This window comes from Euphorbia lathyris, chromosome 1 (genome assembly GCF_963576675.1).
Source record: "Euphorbia lathyris chromosome 1, ddEupLath1.1, whole genome shotgun sequence".
Classification (NCBI taxonomy): domain Eukaryota; kingdom Viridiplantae; phylum Streptophyta; class Magnoliopsida; order Malpighiales; family Euphorbiaceae; genus Euphorbia; species Euphorbia lathyris.
The window spans coordinates 97,711,959-97,732,197 of NC_088910.1; the positions used below are offsets into that span (position 1 = coordinate 97,711,959).

Here is a 20,239-nt window from a genome sequence, read left to right on the forward strand (position 1 = left end):
ATGCAGAAGAGAAGAATGGGGGCTTTCCTTCCTTTCCAGTACACAAATCCACTTTCTTCCACTCTCTGACGCTCTTCACATGCTCATGCTCACCCTATACACTCCTTTGGAGTCCCACCACACCCCATTATTATTGTCCACATACAATACAACTGAGAATTTTACCATTCCAGATCTGACCCACCCACCTTTTCTTTTATTCATTATCTATATCCCTCTTACGTAAATAAAGCATTAAAGGAAGGCCAAAAGACTTCTCTTATTATTATTATATCCTCCCCTCCCTCCCTCCCTCTCTCTCCCTCACTTCTTAGCTGCCTTTTTATTCCTCTAGAGACAAACTATTCTTTTGTTCTCTCACTTAGCAAACCCATAACAACATACATCTCTTCTTTTCCCTTCCTTTTTTAAGGACACATTTTGTTCTTCTGTGGAACCCGAGAACAGAACCCCCTCCCATTATCCTCTTCTTTCACTTCCTTAATTCACACACAATACAATACCATCGACTCACTACCTATATTCTCATGCATTCCAATGCACATTTCTGCGTTGCCATTACCATATCTTCATACTAGTTCTACCTTTTTCCTTATTTCAGTTCCAACAACATGTCTTCAAAGGTTGTACGTTCTTTCTCAGATGAAAACCCAGATCTGCATAAGCAAATTGGATGTATGAATGGCATTTTTCAACTCTTTGACCGCCACCATTTCCTCTCCGGCCGCCGCCAGATTACCCACACTACTCTTCCACCTGGTAATTTACTCTTACTTCTCATTCATTATTCTCTCTAACTACTAACTACTATTCAAACATTTAATACTACTTTCACTCCTTTCTATTTTCCTTTTTTTTTCTTATGACATTAATCCAGAGCTACAAGATAATCACACCTCTGAAACGCATTATTTTTCTCATTATGATAGTTTTTTTCAGTCTTCATGGCATATACTGAGCGATAAATTAAAATTATCAGAATTCCCAGCTATTCCAGTGATTAATATACAGTTAAGAGATAACATTTTAGCTTTCCTCCAGGTCAAAGTAGAAACAGTGTCAAAGACTCCAAGAATGCATCCAAGAACAACACAGTAAGTCTTTCAATCTTAATAGATTATTAGTTATTAAACATAGTATAGTTTGCTAAATAAAAATGTACTTACAATTCTGCAGGAAACAAACCACAAGAAGACCATAAAAGAAAAGCAGAGAATCTCCACAGAATCATCACGAACCTCGTTTTCATCTTCCACCTGTTCATCTAGTCTTTCATCAATAGAATGCAACAGAGCATCTCACCTGGAAACATGTTCAATCAGTCAGAATTGTGCTCCTGAAATCCGAGTTCAAGACTCTCCTACTTGCCAACAAAATGCGTCTTCCCGGTCAAACCAGCAATCCCCTGATCTCAGAGATGTTGTCAAAGGCTCAATATACAGAGAAGCTCGTGGATTGTTGGTTAAAACTGTAAGCAAAGGCGAAAATGGAGGCCAAACTTTGAAGTATTTTGATTCTCCAAGACCTATGCAGCAGACCAATGCTTCAGGTCTCAAAGAATCATTTCAAGTTCTTCATAAGCTTCAACAATCTCCTCGCAAGTCCGGTGAAAGGAACCACTTTTCACCACTGAAAGATGCTCGGCGATACTCGTGTGATGGAAGGGAATCAAGAGACGTATCTAAATCTGTTGTAAAGCTGAAGGAGCTCCCCAGGCTATCACTGGATAGCAGAGCAGGATCAATTAGGGGATCCACCACTGAAAGGAAATCAGATAATCTCTTAGGAAACTCGGAGAAGATCAATGGAAACTCAGCCGGTTCCTTTAACCAACAAGAAGAGCCTGAAAGCCGTACACGACTGTCTAATGTTGTGGCAAAGTTGATGGGACTGGAAGCTTTTCCAGATGCCATGTCAACTGTTGAGAATCAGATGAGACAGATCAACAGATACCCGGATGCAGAAAACAAAACTGACGAAAACAAGCAAACTCGAATCCTTGGTTCCCCGAGAAACCTTCACAAGGAACCATTGTCTCCCCAGCTAAGAAATGATGCAGTCAAGAAGCCTGCACCGAGTTCAAAGCTCCCAATAGAGCCAGCACCGTGGAAGCAGCCAGACGGAAGTTCAAAGAGCAGGGTAGCTCCACCAAAATCCCCAAACACCCCTCTTTCTGTTTATGGTGAAATAGAGAAAAGGTTGGCACAGCTTGAGTTCAAAAAGTCTGGGAAGGATCTCCGTGCTCTGAAACAAATACTTGAAGCAATGCACAAGACTAAAGAGATATTAGAAACCAGGAATGAAGCTGCAAACTTGGGAACTCAGAGAAGCAGTAACAGCAGCCTTCAGCAGAACCTGAACTTATCAAATTTGAGCATTCACCAGTACAACAATCCTATTTCAGCCCCTACCAAGAGCTCAGATTCGCCAAAGAGTTGCAGATCACCAATTGTGATTATGAAACCAGGTAAACTTGCACAGAGAGCTAGCAATACAGTTTCCTCAGAAAATGCAACTGAGAGTCCTTCACTTCTGCAAGGACTCCAGAATGCTGACTCTGCAGATACCAGAAAGGACTCAATTGCAAAACGAAATTCTAAAGAATCAAGTCTACGAACTAATGAACTCAGGGACCGACCCAGTCTACCCTCTCTCCTGATGGATAAGAACTGTGCTGCCAGATTGACTCGACTGTCACAAAATCCGAAGGGGCCTCATTCCACAACTAGAGAGAGTACCAACTCAGATAAGAGCTTAGGAACCTTCAATGTACGACAGCCACTGAAAAAGCTTGGTTTGGAGAAGCAAACGCAATCTGCAAGTGCATCATCAGATTCAATCAAAAGGAGAAGGCAAGTCAGCAGACAGCCAACAGAATCAGGTTCTCCTCGGAGACTGCCTAGATCAAGACCTTCGAGTTTGCAGCCAAGTGATGATGAATTAAGTGAGATTGGTAGTGATGCAAGAGACTTGAGCTACCGTACAGATTCAATATCAATACAATCCGAAAGCACCAGCTTGGCTTCACAGGTTGATGAAGAAGTATCAAGCATAGATAGATCCAATAAGATCAATTACAACATTATCCAGCAATCTTACCAGAGACAGGTATGCTTTATAGCATTTCCTCTTATTCCACTATACATCTTATAGCATTTCCTTGATAGATTCATTTTTCTCTTGTTCAGAAACCGGTAGCAAGATCAGTGAAGGACAGATCAAATGCAGAACTGACAATACCATCCTCAGAACAACCAAGTCCAGTTTCTGTTCTTGATGCAACATTCCATGCTGATGATTTGCCATCTCCAATCAAGAAGAAATCAATTGCCTTCAAAGGTGAGAAACCAAGTCCCCATGATATGCTTTACCATTGCATTCTCCCAACTACATTTTTAACCGCACTTTATACAGATAAATAACAGAAGACATTGGTGATTGACACAATGTGAAATGAGCATAAATTTTAAATGACCGAAAGGGGATGTTAAAATGATATTTTATTACATTGTTTTTTTGCTAATGATATTTTATTACATTAAGCATTAGTTTGTATATTTACATTCACTTCTCTGGTACAGATGATGATGTTGAGTGGAATCCAGTGGATGCAAATCACTCGTACAGTGTCCCTGACTACAGTCTCAACTCTGTGATCAATCATACAAAAACAAAGAACATCCACCTGCCCCTGATTAATAATTGTATACAGATGCTATCTTCTCAAAAAGAACATTTCCTCGGTGAATACAGTAGCGTAAATCCAGATCACCAGTACATTTCAGAAATTCTACTAGCATCAGGTTTCCTGAATGATCTTGAATCTGGCAGTACAACCATTCACCTCCGTCAAACAGGCTATCCGATCAACCCTGATATATTCCTTGCTCTGGAACAAGTTAAAACAAGCGCGATGTTTTCAAATGATAAAGAGAGCAGGACAAAGACTTCTCAGTCAAAACTTCAATCCAATCAAAGAAAACTTGTATTTGATGTAGTGAATGAAATTCTAATCAATAAAATCCTTCTAGAAAATCCTTCTAAGCATCGCTGCTCGCCAAATACATTGGTGAATCAAAGACCAAGAGGGCAGCAGATTCTGGGGGAATTGTGCTCCGAGGTAGACAGGCTGCAAGGTAATGCCTCAAACTTCAGCTTAGATGGTGAGGATGATGCTATGACAGGAATCTTACAGGCAGATTTGATGCATCAATCAACACATTGGACAGCTAGTAGTAGTGAAATTCCAGGGCTGGTTCTTGATGTTGAGCGCTTGATCTTTAAAGACTTGATAACCGAAGTTGTGAATTGTGAGACACTGGGTCTAGGAGTGCAATCTGCTGGGCGTTGCAGGCAACTGTTTTCCAAGTAGCAATCACAGAACGGCTTCAATTCATAATTGCTTCTCTACCCATTTCTGGATTCAATTTGAAACATCGCTACTCCAGATTACTGTTTCTGTATTGGGTAAAAATCAAATAAGTTATTAAGTACAGATTAGCTTTAGATTGTATATTTTACAGAAATTTTTAACATAAGTTCAAGCTACAGTCAAAATATAACAAATATTCTCATCTTCCACACAATATACCATTTTCAACCTTCATTCATGCAAAGAAAACCATATAACGTAATCAATAACTTGCCTATATTCTCAGTGAGAACAGACAACTATGCAAACTAGCAAAACTGCCATAACTTTACAGAAAAAAAAATGCTTCTCATAATCCCTCATTTCTGTTCTACTTGTTCACATTGAAATACTAATTCGACTCCTTAAATCTGCAAATTTGAGCATGACACATGCTTGGAAACTCATACTTTCAGTGAAAACTCATTATATTTATAACAGTGAGAAAGACAACTACACAAACTAGCAAACTAGCAAAACTGCCATAACTTCACAAAAAAAAAGGCTTCTCATAATCCATCGTTTCTATTCTACTTGTTCACATTGAAATACAAATTCGACTCCTTAAACCTGCAAATTTGAGGGTGACATATGCTTGCAAACTCATAATTTCAGTGCCCAACTTATTCTATTTATAACCTGCTTAAGTTCTACCATCAAAAGAAATTGTAAGATTCTTCTCCTACAGGCTTCAAATCTTGGACATATACTTTGAAATGTAAATCTGTTTCATCCTTGTACAAGGAACAGATGAACTTACTATTATATGTAAGGATGGCATGATCATACAATTGCTGAAAAAGAAGATGACAAGCTGCAAAATATCTAAGAAACCCATTCGGCAGTATGTATATGTATGCACGGGCGCGCCCTCACGAGCATGTGCTTTTAAAGAATCCCATAAATCTTCATCAGAAAGTTGTATCTCACAATTCCTCAGTACCACCCATAATAAACTATAACAGCAATAAATTACAGCATGTACAAAGAAGTCAGAGGATGATTAGCATGTCTAACAAGTAACTAACTAAATGTTTTGAAAGTTTATTTATAATAAGAAAAATGTTGAAATATAACATACTTATTATCCAAGAGACTCTTATGCAGTACATCAATTATTCATAAGAGACTGACCTTTGTCCTTTCCATTCCAAAAGAAAGGCAGAAGAACCTTACTATTGTTAAGACAAGTGCTTGTCCAGAAATCTTGGAAAGCAAAAAACCATTCTGGTGGAAACCTTTCCGACAATAATCCAAGTTGAAATATGAATTCAGTATGTAATGGCAAGTGGAGGCAAGTAAGATGGATCCACCTTGTTTATTTTTCCCTTATTGATGATCTCAACGAGGCTTTTAACCTATTTGGCAAGACTGCTTGATTAGACATTTTAAATTCTGTAACAGAAACCGTAGCTACTCCTGTAGATACAAAAGCATAAACAGAAATTTCTCTCTCTGCAGGGGATCATCACAAGTCCAAAGACAACTTCCTTAATTTTCCAAAATGAGAAAAATTTTGTAAATGAAAAAGAGGAAGTGAATACAATAAAGATATCAAGATATCCTCCTAAAACGTGACTAAAAGCTAACCAAAGTAAGAAAAAGATAAAACGCGAAGGAATCCCAATTAAATTACAGGAAGATATCAAGGTATCTCCTAACAGGACTAATAAAAGCCAACCAAGTTTGCTTTCAGAAAAAAACATAAAAGCCAGCCAAGAAAAAAGAAAAAATCCAAAGTGATCTCCAAATCCATAGTTATTAAAGGCGCATGGCGCACTAAGGCGCAAGGGGTCCTGGAGCCTTGGCGCATGGTGCACGGCGATGGTGTGCGCCATAGCGAGACAAGGCGCACTGACAAAAATAAAATTATAAAACTATAAAACTAACATAAAAATGCCATGAATACTAAATCATGAAAATATCTTAAGCATAAATAAATTTTAAAATGCAAAATAAACTCCATATTAGAAAGATAAAGTTGAATACTAAATCCTAAGTTCTACTCCTAATCAAAACTCTCTAAATTCATCACTCCTCATCATCACTATCACACTCCTCATCTAAAGCGTCATCAAACTCTTGATCATGAAACTGATCGTCTTCATCCTCATCAAGAAAATCAGTTTCTTCTTCCTCATATCGAACAACTACAGGGACTTTCGCAAAATCCGTTTGATGTGTTTTCTTTCTACTAAACTTCTCCCTCTTATAAATTATAATGACTCTGTCTCTTCCTCTTCAAATCAAACAGTCTCTTCCTCTTCTAATAAACGTATAATCACTTCATCTCTCTCTCTTTTAATACTTTTTTTTATAGAACTGCCCCTAACTGCCAAACATTCCAGAAAACTGCCCCTAACTGCCAAGGCACGCCTTGGTGCGCCTTTGGCAACTGCCTCTTGGTGCAAAATGGCGCACGCCATGGCGCTAAGGCCTGCGCCTGGTGCGCCTTTAATAACTGTGCTCCAATCCCAATAAAAGCTGCTTACAAGAATTATTCTAAAATTTCTGTTAGTGAGAAACCATGGATGTACGAAAAAAAACAAAATATTAAGACAGGAAATGGAAAATTGCCCATCCGGAGGACTTCACAAAAATGAAGACAAGGTAAACTAGTTGCATTATATTTCTCCAGAGGCAATGTTTAGAATAGAAGATAGAAGTGAAAATGTTTCCTCTCCTTGCATTTATGAAATTGAATCTAGACGTTGCAAAAGCCAATTGTGCATAAAACCATAGTTATTAAAGGCGCGCCTCGGCTAAGGCTCCAGCCTTAGCGCCTCTGGAGCCCAAAGGCGGGCAGCACGGTCAGTCAGGCACGCGCCTTAGTGAGCCTTAAGCCAGGCGCAAGGCGCGCGCCTCAGCTACCTTAGGGTATTTTAGGGTTGAGGGTATTTAGGGTTTTGAGGGTATTTTAGGGTTAGGGTATTTTAGGGTTTTTTTAAGTTCAGAAAATAAAAGAAAAGCATGGACAGACAAAGATAGACAGTTTTTACTCCACATATCGCAACAGTTAACTCATGCCTTAGTAGTTAACTAGAACTTAACTCATGCATTTAATGGTTTTATTGTTGTTATTTGAATATTTGTGATTATTTGTGACTAGTATTGTGAATTTATGATATTTTTTTTTGTGTGCGCCTCGAGTCGCTCGGGCGCGCGCCTTAAGTTGCGCCTTGCGCCTTTAATAACTATGCATAAAACGCCACAGTTCTGATTACCCTGTGCCAACAGGATTGGATTGAAAGAGATATTGCATAACCAATTATTGACCAAGTCAATGCTTACAATCCTACTGCATTTTGAAAAAGTATAGCTTATATCATGCCTCTATTAATAAATACCAAATTCTAATGAACCTAATACCTGTTTGTAAGTTACTATAACTATTTGAACCTAAAACAAATTTCACAATCTTGTCTGCTATGCTACATTACTATCTGAACAGGATCCTACATGAAGATAGAACACAAAGGAACAATAAACAGAGAATTCCCGTCCTTAAAGAAAAAGAAAGGGAAGAAAAGAACAGCCTTCCATGCATCTAGTTGTTTAAAATCCTAATGCATTATAGGACCTTCAACAGAGAGGAAAATTTATGGCAGTTAAAAACTCTGAAATCACATGCCTTGCTACAGCAACGAAGTATAGAAAAAACTCTGAAAGCAATCAACGCTTTAAGCACTCTGAAATATTCTTTGAGAAACTCATATAGCAGTGAACAACTTAAAATAAATAGAAAATACAACAGCGTCGTTTACAAGCCAAAAGAATAGTATCTTTTCTTACCTGCAAGCAGTGGGTTAAAGAATGATCAGACAAATAACACAAGTTTAGCTCTAAATCTTTTATCACCACTAAGTTTTGGGACTTCACATTATAACTATCCACCTGGAACCACATTAGCTATATAATTTTTGTGAACTTCTTTGGTGATAACAAAGTGGAGATCACTAACCCTAAATGAGGCAAGACCTCAACCGTAGTGAGTGGGAAGAGAAGATAAAAGTGTTTACAATTTGTCATTCCAAGACATCAATATGGCGTACTGTATACACATGTTCAACAAATGTGAATCCCAAGTATGGATTTTTTTTTAGATGTCAAATATTACACATGGACATAAATAAACAACAGATTCCCCATTAATGGGAATCGACAAACTAGACATTGGCAGTCACAGTTGTAGCTAAACTCACTATAGGTCATCAGTATTATAGCAATAAGGAAAAAAAAATGTACCATTAAATTATCCGCACCTTACCAAGTGCTTGCGCAATTTTTGGACTTTCACCATTTACACAAATTTGGACTTTCACCATTTACCCATATAAGCAATAGAAACCGAAGCTGAGAAGATGATTGCGTTTTTATACAGCGTTATCCATAAAGAGCTTGAACTCGAATCATTTTGAAACCTCAATCTTCCTCATACAGAAGTGCAATGTCAACAATAAAAAACCATATGGAGTTCATTTTTGAACAAGTTCCCTCCTATACTCAATTAAAATAGAACACATTCCACTATTACACTTTCTTTATTAACGTTAAGAGACGCACAGTTTAGGAGCTGATGAAATTTATTATTATGCACCAATTCAGCATATTATATATATATATATAAAGAACAAAGAATTTCCCACAGAAAAGAATCATTCTCTAACAAGGGTGCATGACAATAAATGACAAACACATACCTCCAAAACTTGTTAAAGTGGGAACAAATCCCCATGGTAGTTTGTAATCCCATTTCAGACCCATATGCTGGAAACAACAAGCCTTACTTTGGCTACCTGAACTGAAATCAGCTTCCGCTGCTAATTTGCTAAACAAGTATACAGATTCTAACAAAATCTAATTTACATCTGAGCTAGTTCTCCTGGGTTTTCTATAGACTGTTTCAGAATTTTCTCTGCCCTCTTTTTCTTATCATCCTTCTCAGTATCCTTTCCAGACAGTAGGCTAATACTTTCAACACCCTTATTCTGTGATTTTGATTCTAATGCTGCACCTGAGAACTTCCTTCCAAAACCAATCTTGAAACGCACAGCAGGTCTATGATCCAAAATAACGTTTTTCTGGCCCTCCTCAGAATCAGATAACCTGCTCTTCATTGCTTCAATGGCTGGAGCAAATGTGTCCACAACAGAAATATTGGTATCTGGAAGACGATTTTGCACAATAGGACTTCTAGGAGCAGCTTCATACAACAGCTTAGCTGGAGGAACAACCTGGGACACTACCTTCTCTCCGAAATGTAAAGGAGCAACAAGAAATGGATTACTCTCAACTGCTAGATTTGCTTCAGAACTACCAACAGGTGCAAGAGACGAAGGTCCCCCTGATCCATTGCAATTGAACTGTTGTGGCAAGTTCAAATGAGGTTTTTCTGTCTCCGGATCCAGCCTTGCCTGCTCAACGTTATGTATATTAGAATCAGCAGCACCTTCATTCACTGTGGGCAACTGAAGGTAAGTCTGAGGTTCAGGAAATGCAGGTAACCAAGCAGGAATATGCTCCCCAGGAGGAGCCTCTCCAATTTGTAAAAAACTTGAAACTGGCTTTCCTTCTTTAACAACAGGGAAAGGAGGGATTGAATAGGCAAATGGTATGTCCTCTGCTTCAAAAACATATTGTGCGAGTTCCTTAACTGTACCTGAACTTGCAATACAATGATCAACATCTGAAGCACCACCAAAACCCTGTGAAGAAACCAGCTCTTCCAACCCTTGAATAATATCAAGAGCATTGCCCTCTGTTCTTCCAGCTAAATTAGCATATGATTGTGAAAGCTTTCCTAGATTATGTATATACCTGACAGTAATGTCAGAAAGCAAATCAAGCGCAGACTGCTGAAAGGCCTGAAACCCTGCACTTTCACATATTTGTGCTACAGCAATCTTTGCAATTGCTTGGGAAAATTCATCATTGCTTGAACCTGATTTTCTCTTGGTATGATGTGCTTTTTCATGCCCTCTTCCACTCTCCCCACCTCCATGGCTCATATTCAACACCACATATCACTTTGCCTGAAATAGGACATTCAAATCTCTCACCCATAAATCATTGATTCATTACTTCGACCTTCCTGGCAGGCTGAAAAGAATGTTGCAAAAGAAGAAAGTCAACATAGTGCGCCATTTCTTTGCATTAAGCTCTAAACGAAGATCTATTATTATTCTGTGATCATTCTATTTGAATAACCAGAACATGCTAGATGAGAAACACAGATAACATATAAATCTGGCAAAATCCCGATAACCACGTAGTAATCCTTCGACGAGCTTACGTAAACTTATAAATAGCAAAGCCAATTATCAATTGAAAAAACATTTCAAACTTTCAACATCCACAAGAAATGTAAATGTTCTTGTCATTTCAGCAAATCCAATGAAAAGTCGAGAAAACCCTAGACAAGATCAATCCAAAAACAGAATAATACTTACCGTTCACCATCTAGGGTTTGGAAAACGAGCCAGGCATCGAACAACCACAAAACAAAGAATCGAAGCTGGGAATGCAAAGAAACATAAATCTGGAACAATATTTTGGCACCAGCGGATCAGCAATTAATAGAACCCTAGGAAGAAAGGAAATGAGTATTGTATAGGAAGAAGAAGAGATCAATAAGGGTTCGAATTAGGAAGGAGCGTCCAAATCAGGGTTTAATTTGAATTAAAAACCCTCGTAAAACCCCTTCGGATCGAAAGAAAGTGAGGTTTTTGAGTTGGAAAGTAGTAGTCAAGACTGAAGAAGGTGGATACCTTGGACTTATAAGAGAGAAGGAAAATTGTACTATGAGAGAGCAATGATATGTTGACGGTTGTGTGGATTACAATGCCCTGGACTGTCCACCCAATTTGTTGACAGCTGTCCTATTTACCTATTATTTCACTCTCTTTTTTTTGTAATTAATTTATTTATTTATTCTTTTGAAACGAAACGGAAAATATATTAAAGTGAACTTATCAAAGTTACTTCGAAAATAGGAATGGTGTTTTCTATGTTTACTTTATTTTTTACAAAGTAAGTTTTACTTTGTTTTTTCTACCCTGGATGAGCTTACTTTGTCAAAGTTCATAACCATCTAATGGTGGAAAAAACAAAGTAATGTTTACTTTGTAAAAAACAAAGTAAGCATAGCCTAACCCAATAACAATATATCTAACAAAATTAGAAGTTAGTCTCGGTGGAAATGGCAAGGTAAGAAACGAGATTTCTTAGCTGATGCATTTATAACTCTATTAACTATACATATATAAAAGATAGATTGAATTTTAAATATTTCCTAGTAATGACTTTACATCCCTTAAGGTAAAAGTTTTATTTGGAAGGTTTGTAATTATTTTTTCCTAATAAGAAAAAGTTTTATTAAAAAGTTCTCCAGATAAATCTTTAATTTATGTGCCACATGCTCGTTCAATCTCTAACCGGCATAGTTGCATCCGTCCTAAAAATCTACTTAAAAGTGATTTTATACCCCGACCTCATCGAGTAAGAGTCTCCTTTTTCAAAATGCTAAATTACCTTGTCTTCATCATTAACCTCTCCTATATGAATAGTAAGAATATTTTTAGGGTAAATTTTATCCATGGTGTACAACCTTTACCCTAAATCACAGTTTAGTGTACAACCTTCATTTTGTCTCACTAATATGTACGAACTTAGGGGTGACCTCCCACTGTGGTGTACAACAGGTAAAAATGACCGGTCAACGTGCCACATCATCAATTTTTATTATATCTATTCACTAAAATGGGACCTACTACTTGTATAATTACTAACTTACCCTTAACTATTTTACATCAATTAAAAAATTTCAATTTCTACTCTTTCTCTGCTAAAACTCTCTCTCTCTCTCTCTTCACATTTTCTCTCTCCTATTTTTTCCTTCATTCTCTCTCTATGCTAGTGAAGATGAAAACAACAATAGTGAACCAGATTAAATCAAACTCATCAAATTCAATTTTTCCATAAAAAAACCTCAAATCATCAAATTCTAATCCCATTTCCTTCCATCTACATAGAGAAAAAAGTGATTAATCGTCAATATCAAGAAAGTAAGGCCTTGGTAACGTTATAGTATCTGCAAAAAGCAAGCAAGGTTTAGAAATAATAAACATGGAGTGTTTGGTAGGATAATGCAGGTGAAAAAGAAAAAATGCCATCTAGAAAAAGAAAAAGAAAAAATGCAGGTGAATTGTTTGTTAAAATGTGTGAATGAGGTTTTTTTACTTCAACGGATTTTACTTCAACGGAGACTCAACAATTCTTTGTGGGAATAAATGCAGTAGCATCCGATATAGGGCTTGGTGTGGGTGCTTCAGCTGCAGATGCCGATTGAATCACGGATTGGGTTTTTAGATCTTCTTTCTCCTTCAAATTCTAGCTGCTTACAAAAATTATAAAAATAATGGAGCAGCAATTGAATTCGATGCCGTCAATATGGAAGGGAAGCCACAATTTCTGATCATAGCATCAAGGATGATGGATTTGTTACATATGAGACTGTTAGAGAGAGAGGGAGAGGAGTTAGGGGTAAATTTCATCAATGGTGTACAACCTTTGTTCCGTTTCACACTTTGGTGTACAACCTTCAATTTGTCTCACTAATGTATACGAACTTATAGGTGACCTCCCACTTTGGTGTATGACCGGTTAAAATGACCGATCAACCCAAAGTCAACATGTCACATCATCATTTTTTACTTACCCATTTATAAAATGAGACCCACATATAATGAAATTACAAAAATAACCCCATTACTAAATAGAAAACATAATTTTTTCATTTTCCTTTTCTCTTTTTTCTGGAAATCCTTCTCTCTCTAACTCTCTCTCTCTTCCATTTATCAGATTAATGGAAATCTCTTCTCTCTAACTCTCTCTCACTTCCATTTAAATTGTTAACAATTATGTGACCTTTGTTTTCATTCAAATCTTTTATATGAGGTTTGTTTCCATTCAAATCGTGTCCACCTCGAGAAGACAGTTTGTTTCCATTCTAAAATTAAATTACCAAGCTTCATCACTTTATATTTTCTCATTTGGATACTGATTTCAATATCTCATACTCATAAAATCAATTCCATTCAGCCAATGGATATAGAAACCAATAGCTACCATTTCAGCCCTAGAATAGAACTGGTGTCCGACATTGATACCTGAAAGATCACCAATTTTTTTCCCAGGTACATTACCGAATTCGTCTCAATCATCCTCTTAATTTCCTTTAAATAAGGACGCCTAGACTTTTTCTTATCATCAACCTCTTCGTCTGCAGATTTTCTTTCTTTGATTTTGACTTCTTCGAAGCTTTTTCATCACTTCATCTCCACCACCGCTGCCGGGATTTGCAACCACGACTTCACCTCCAATCATCTCTTCTTCGTTTGACCCCAAAATTTCAGCTGTAGATTTTCTTTCTTTGATTTTGGCTCCTTGGAAGATTTTTCATCACTTCATCTCCGTCGCCGTTGCTGGGATTTGCAACCGCGACTTTACCTCCAATCCTCTCTTCTTCTTTTGACCCCAAAATTTCAGTTGTATTCTTCTTCATCTCCACCGCTTCAACATCTTCATTCTTTTCTCCCGCAGACACCATTTCTTTTCTTACACCGGTCGTCGCTGTTCTCATCTAACAATAACTTGAGTCTCTTCCCGACTAATTCTTCCTTCTCAGTTCTCTGCTTGTTCGCCTGTAACCTCGAGCTTACCGTCGTGCACGAAGATACAACAGGTGAGCTCTTGGCCTTCGTCTTCTCCATTTGGGAACCAAGGTTAGAGAGATCTTCAACTTGAGGAAAAAAAATAGCCAGAAGATTAGGGATTAGATTAGAAAGAATGGAGAGAGAGAGAGAGAGAGAGAGTTAGAGTGAGAGTGAGAAGGGATGTCCAGAAAAAGAAATAGGGAAAGATAGAGAGAATGGAAAAATGGAGTGATTATGTATTTTATTTATTAGTGGGGTTATTTTTGTAATTTCATTATATGTGGGTCCAATTTATAAATGGGTAATTAAAAAATGATGATGTGGCACGTTGACTTTGGGTTGGCCGGTCATTTTAACCGGCCATACACCAAAGTGGGAGGACACCTATAAGTTCATATACATTAGTGAGACAAATTGAAGGTTATACACCAAAGTGTGAAACGAGACAAAGGTTATACACCATTGATGAAATTTACCCGAGGAGTTAGAGAGGAAAGTTAGAGAGAGAAAGTATTTACAGAAATAAATGGAAGATGGAGGTATATTCTTTTTATGTAGGGTATTTTAGTAAATACATATATGGTGGGTCCCACTTTAGTGAATGGATATAATAAAAATTGATGATGTGGCGGGTTGACCGGCGTTGACAGGTCATTTTTACCTGCTGTACACCATAGTGAGAGGTCACCCCTAAGTTCGTACATATTAGTGAGACAAAATGAAGGTTGTACACCAAACTGTGATTTAAGGTAAATGTTGTACACCATAGATGAAATTTACCCAATATTTTTAACATTGTGCTCATCAAAAACCTCTTCTAACATCAATACATTCCATTCTGCATTGCTAGCCACCCGAAGGTCACAAACCACCAAATACTCCCAACCCTCCGTAGGCATGGTAATCGGCTTAAATGAGTCATTGTTTGGAATCTAAGGACTTTGCCACACATTGATTGAAGCACTCGCTCATAATCTCCACCTACACCCTTCTACAATGACATCTTTAGTCTCGAATATGCTCCTCCAAGCTAGGCTAGGGCTATTACCCAAAATGGCCGTAAAAAAAAAACTATCGGAAATATTAAGCTTTGCATACTTTACAAGCAAGAGCATTACTATCAAAGACCAAATTCCAAGCTTGCTTGCCAAGCAAGGCAAGATTAAAAGCTTCTAATTATCGAAATCTCAAACCACCACACTCCTTTTGAAGGTAGAGTCTCTATCATAAGGCCTAGTGAATGTTGGGGTTTTGGTGTCCTATAGATAATTGTTCTAGGATACAAACTTAATGTAAATGAATTGTTCTTTATATCATTTGTTTTAATGAGATATATGTTTTATAACTATATAAAGGCAATCCCTTTTAAGCACTAAATAAAGTCTAATAAAAGGAAATCCGTAAGTTTGTTTAAAGTGATTATAAAGTGTTCATACAAGCATGAAGTGAGACAAAACTTTATAATAAACTAATAAACTTAAAACCACCCCAAGTCAAGTGATATGTTTAGGATTGATATATCACTGTTGAGACTTGTATGTAACAATGTCTTCTGTCCGACAGAAAGCTGATCTCACAAGCTTCATATATACAGATATCTAGACAGTTACATAGATCCGATGAAACGTTGTTCATTAGGATTGGGGATCCGATTTGAGATAACAGGATAGGTAGATTCATCCTTGTCACATGTTCATCTCATTGGTATTAATAGGTATAACTAATCCTCAGACTCAAAGGAATGTTAATTGGTCATCCTGAATTACTGAATGTGAGACTTTGATCCTGCTGTCCCACGATCCTTAACAGAGATGACTCTGGGGTGTGAACGGCAAAGGTTGGGTGTCACAGGAGGTAATGTCAGGGTAGTTATACATTGGATTGAGCATTTATCACTCCCGATTAATGGGAGATACATCCAAGGATCGCTTGTGGAAGACTCGACTCTAAATCCTTGCAAGGTGATAGCTTAAGAGTAAGAAATACAGATTTCACTTAACCTATCTATTTGAGTTGACTCGGCCTGTACAAGTAAAACGAACGTCTCGCTATATGTGACTTGACATCACCCATAGTCATAAGATTCAGTTCAAGGATGTAGTTGATAAAGGATCGAATTATACTGTAACTAATACAGAAAGGTTAACGACAGAATCAACCTATCTTCTTAACGGACTCTGGGGGAATGATTACAGACTTGCCAATAACATACTCAGTACATCATTCCGTTATGCAAAGATTAAATATAATTCTTGAAGAAATTAATTTAATAGTTGCATACGGCCAGAAGTAGTAAGAACCTAATGGATCACACATAAGACTTGGAACCAAAAGAGAGATGGATGTTATTAATTGATAGAAGCCAAATTGAGCCCAGTAAGGCCCATTTAATTAGAGGGGGCCGAAATTTATATATAATAAATAAGGAATTATTTTAATTCTATTAATCCTAATTTGATTAGGAATATGAATTAAATTAATTAAGAGATAATTAAGTTAGGAGTTTTAATTAGATTAATATACTCCTATTATTATCCAATTAGGTTATTTATTATTATCCTAGATATATTAGATATATAATGAGATAATAATTGGGAATTCTATTCCGAATTGAATTCCTATTAAGTAACCTATTCCTATCTAACTAGGGTTTAGATACAAGTGATTATATATACCCCCTACTACATGAATTTCGACTAAGCTCCCTAATCCCCCCCCCCCCTTTGTGATTTTCGAAATTTGCAAGTTAGAGAGAGAAAGAGAATTCGACTCCCCTAGTTCGTGGACAAGAATTCATACGGCTTCCATCGATCGATTAATTTCATCTATCTTCTTTTTCTTTGATCTTGTGTTGGTTAATTAGAGGCAATCTATTTTGGTTGCATCTCATACGGTTGATTCTAACTTAACCTCACCGTGTTTTACTTCGTGCTTGGGAACTCGGAGAAGAGTTGTGGGCGCTTCATTAACAACGGTAGATTGTTCTTCAAAAGGTATTTCTTCTTATCCCTCTTTATATGAAATAACGATATGGTTAATAGGAAGTAGGCTAAAATTTTTATATTTCCGCTGCTATACCTTAGTCTAATTTCCTTCAGTGGTATCAGAGCCATCGTTAAATCCGTTATTTCATATATGAAAATTTAGAAGTTTTTCAAAAGGATTGAATAAATATTTATGGTTAGGATTAATTAACAAATTGTTTGATTAATTAATTCTAAAGATAAATAGATTTTAATTAATTGTTAATTAAAATAGATTATGCGTATGTTCCTAATTATTTCGGTTGATAATCATTATAACAAAATCTATTAGTTTTATAGTTAGGTTAATAAAATTAGTTTCATTAATTCTAAAAGATAAAACGGAAAAACTATGTAGTTTTTCCTATTTCTGAAAATCGTTTTTAAAACCGTTTTAAAATCTGATATATATATACATATATATGTTTTATATTAAAAAAAAATACGACAGCGGCTCGGGTCGCGCCTCACGGCGCGACCAGCCGCCGTCGCGCGGCTGCTGCCTCGCGGCAGCAGCCCGGCTTCGGGCCCTCGGCCCGAATCCCACTTGATTTTAATTGTTAAAATCGGCTTGAATATAATTTGTATATATATATATATATATATATATATGTTTCGGAAATTAATAGTTTTCTGTTTTGATTATCGAATGAAAATTCGTTTAAAAGTTTGTTTTTACCAAGTTGTAAATCAAAGTGTTAAATGAATTGAAATCAAAATAATTGGGACATGCATAATCGACGTTTTATATGGTTATATTAATCTAAGAATTAATATAAAGATACAAAACGATTAGAAGTAAAAATTGGATGAAAGTTAATTTGACGAGTTAATGTGATTAACCTAAATATTACATAAGACGGTTTGTAATCAACCAATTAAATTTATTTAATTGAGTCTATGCATGTTTGGAGTTATGGACATATTTGAATCCTCTTTTAGTCTTTTGGTATTTTTGAAATAGGGCATGCGCGTCCTGCCTTTCTACTATCTATTGTAATTTCTCCTCTCATCTGATTCCCTTCAATTCAATTGAAGTTTTCTTATAGTAGTATAGAAATTAATATGTAATTTCAAGGCGCCATGGAGAAGACGAAGGACCTAAAGAGAAATATGTAATAGTTAGTATTTCCTTAGGTTTGCCCCTTTTATTCCGTCTCTGGCTCGACGGAATAATTTAGATGATATGTCCGTAACGCCAATGTATGTGAATGTATGTGTCTGATGTATGCTAAAGCAAATCAAGACTAAGTTAGATTATGAGACTTAAATAAAATCCCTCGTTAAAAAGTTAAGTAAATAAGCAAGTTATTAAAATCGGTTGCCCCTCCCTAATATTATAATTCAGCCGGCAGTACTGGGGGCCTTTGGGTTATTGAGCAAACTCAAGCTCGGGGTCTTATGGTAACACCTGAATTATCGAAAATCATTCTTTCATGAATATGGGGTAATACTTAAATTAGATTATGATAATTGGATGAGCAAACTCATGTTGTCATAAACTAATGGGCAATATGGTTGGGATTAATGTGAATAGCATATTAGTTACTAATGTGGTTAGTAACCCAATAACCTAGGAGTCACATTCGAGATGTGATTGATTACATGAATCTACCTAACAAATGAGACTAGCTTGTTGAGCAAACTCAAGGCGAAATCTCAGGAGTTAGGATCCTAGCTCACTAAAGGATTTGTGAAATTCTTCGAATTAATATGGAGGGCTATTAATTTGGCAAAATAGTGGGTGCAATTTGAAATAAATTAAAAGGCCTATAATTTTAGATTGTTATACTTTAAAGCAAATGAATGACATACGTTTACTCTTTCTCACTCTCAGGCTTTATTTAAACACACTCTTAAAATCATGACTAACACTGATCTGCGTTACATCCTTACCGATAACAAATTGAATGGTTCAAACTTCACCGACTGATTTCGTAACCTTAAAATTGTTTTGAAGTTCGAGAGGAAAGGGTATGTACTTGATACACCGATACCCCCTTACCCAACTGATGATGCTCCCTACCAAGAATTTTATGCTTACTTGAAGCATAAATCTGGTGATGATCAAACGGGGGACATCATACTTGCATCTCTGACACCGGAAGTTAAAAGGCAACTACATTCAGATATGGATGCCTATTCCATGGTCAAGCACCTCAAAGAGTTATTTGTGAATGAAACTCGGTGCGAACGCTTCGAATTAACCAAGGAGTTATATAAAAGCAAGATGCAGGTGGGCACATCTGTAATGGCACATTGTGCAAAGATGATCAGCCTTATCACCAAGTTTTCTAGTATTGGAGATGCGATGGACCATGAACTAAGTGAAAACTTACTTCTTCAGTTCCTCCCCGAGAGTTACTCACAGTTCATAATGAACTACCAAATGAGTGGCTTGCAAACCTCTCTTGTAGAGCTTGCACATATGCTCGAGTCAGTCGAGCCCATTATAAAAGAAAACGAGGAGATACTGGCCCTTGCTATTGAAGGATCGAGAAAAAGGAAAGGGGTCTCTCCCAATCCAAACCATCTTGATAAAAGCAAGGGGGCTGTGCTCACCGAAACGAAGGGAAAGGAATCTAAGAAGCCCAAAGGAAAGTGCTACTATTGTGGTGACTTGGGGCATTAGAAGAGGAACTGCATGGAGTACCTAACCTTCCACGAGAAGGAAAATAACGGTGCTTCAGCATCTGATATGTTTTATATTGAAATAAATACAGTTTCACTGTCTGAATCTTGGGTACTTGATACCGGATGTGGATCTCATCTTTGTACGAATATGCAGGAGCTAAATCAGACTAAGGAACTAAAGAAAGGAAGCATAAACTTGCGAGTGGGAAATGGAGCAAGAGTTGCCGCCCTTGCAATTGGAGATTATGTTTTACCTTTGCCCTCTGGGCTTGTAATAGAATTAAGGAATTGTTTATACGTTCCTGAAATGTCTCGTAACATTATTTCTATTAGCCGTCTTGTTGACGACGGTTTTCATATTTCAATAAAAGACAAGAGTTGCAAAAGGTGAGCGTGTATCAGACACTCTAGGACTCATTCATTCTGATGTATGCGGTCCTATGTCGGTCCAAGCAAGA

General features: G+C 37.0%; 2 protein-coding genes across 5 annotated transcripts; one reads left to right on the forward strand and one right to left on the reverse strand.

Annotated features, from left to right (window-relative positions):
- The first annotated feature begins 294 nt into the window (after positions 1-294).
- On the forward strand, positions 295-4,579 carry LOC136208279 (protein LONGIFOLIA 1-like). Its single transcript, XM_065999094.1, has 5 exons — positions 295-759; positions 1,042-1,094; positions 1,177-3,108; positions 3,189-3,339; positions 3,582-4,579. The coding sequence occupies exons 1-5, from the start codon at positions 612-614 to the stop codon at positions 4,370-4,372; spliced, it is 3,075 nt and encodes a 1,024-aa protein (XP_065855166.1). The 5' UTR covers positions 295-611; the 3' UTR covers positions 4,373-4,579.
- Positions 4,320-11,195, reverse strand: LOC136208289 (transcription initiation factor TFIID subunit 8). 4 transcript variants are annotated; one of them, XR_010677045.1, is made up of 5 exons: positions 10,861-11,195; positions 9,112-10,510; positions 5,546-5,769; positions 5,172-5,367; positions 4,320-4,458 (listed from the first exon to the last, which is right to left on the reverse strand). XR_010677045.1 is itself a non-coding variant. In XM_065999111.1 (2 exons), exon 2 carries the CDS (start codon positions 10,417-10,419, stop codon positions 9,274-9,276), a length of 1,146 nt encoding a protein of 381 aa, XP_065855183.1. In that variant the 5' UTR covers positions 10,420-10,510; positions 10,861-11,195; the 3' UTR covers positions 5,778-9,273. The 4 variants fall into 4 exon arrangements, 1 of the variants encoding a protein (XP_065855183.1); XR_010677044.1 differs by having other exon boundaries at positions 5,172-5,769; XR_010677064.1 differs by lacking the exons at positions 5,172-5,367; positions 5,546-5,769 and having other exon boundaries at positions 4,321-4,458.
- Between the last annotated feature and the right edge of the window lie 9,044 nt (positions 11,196-20,239).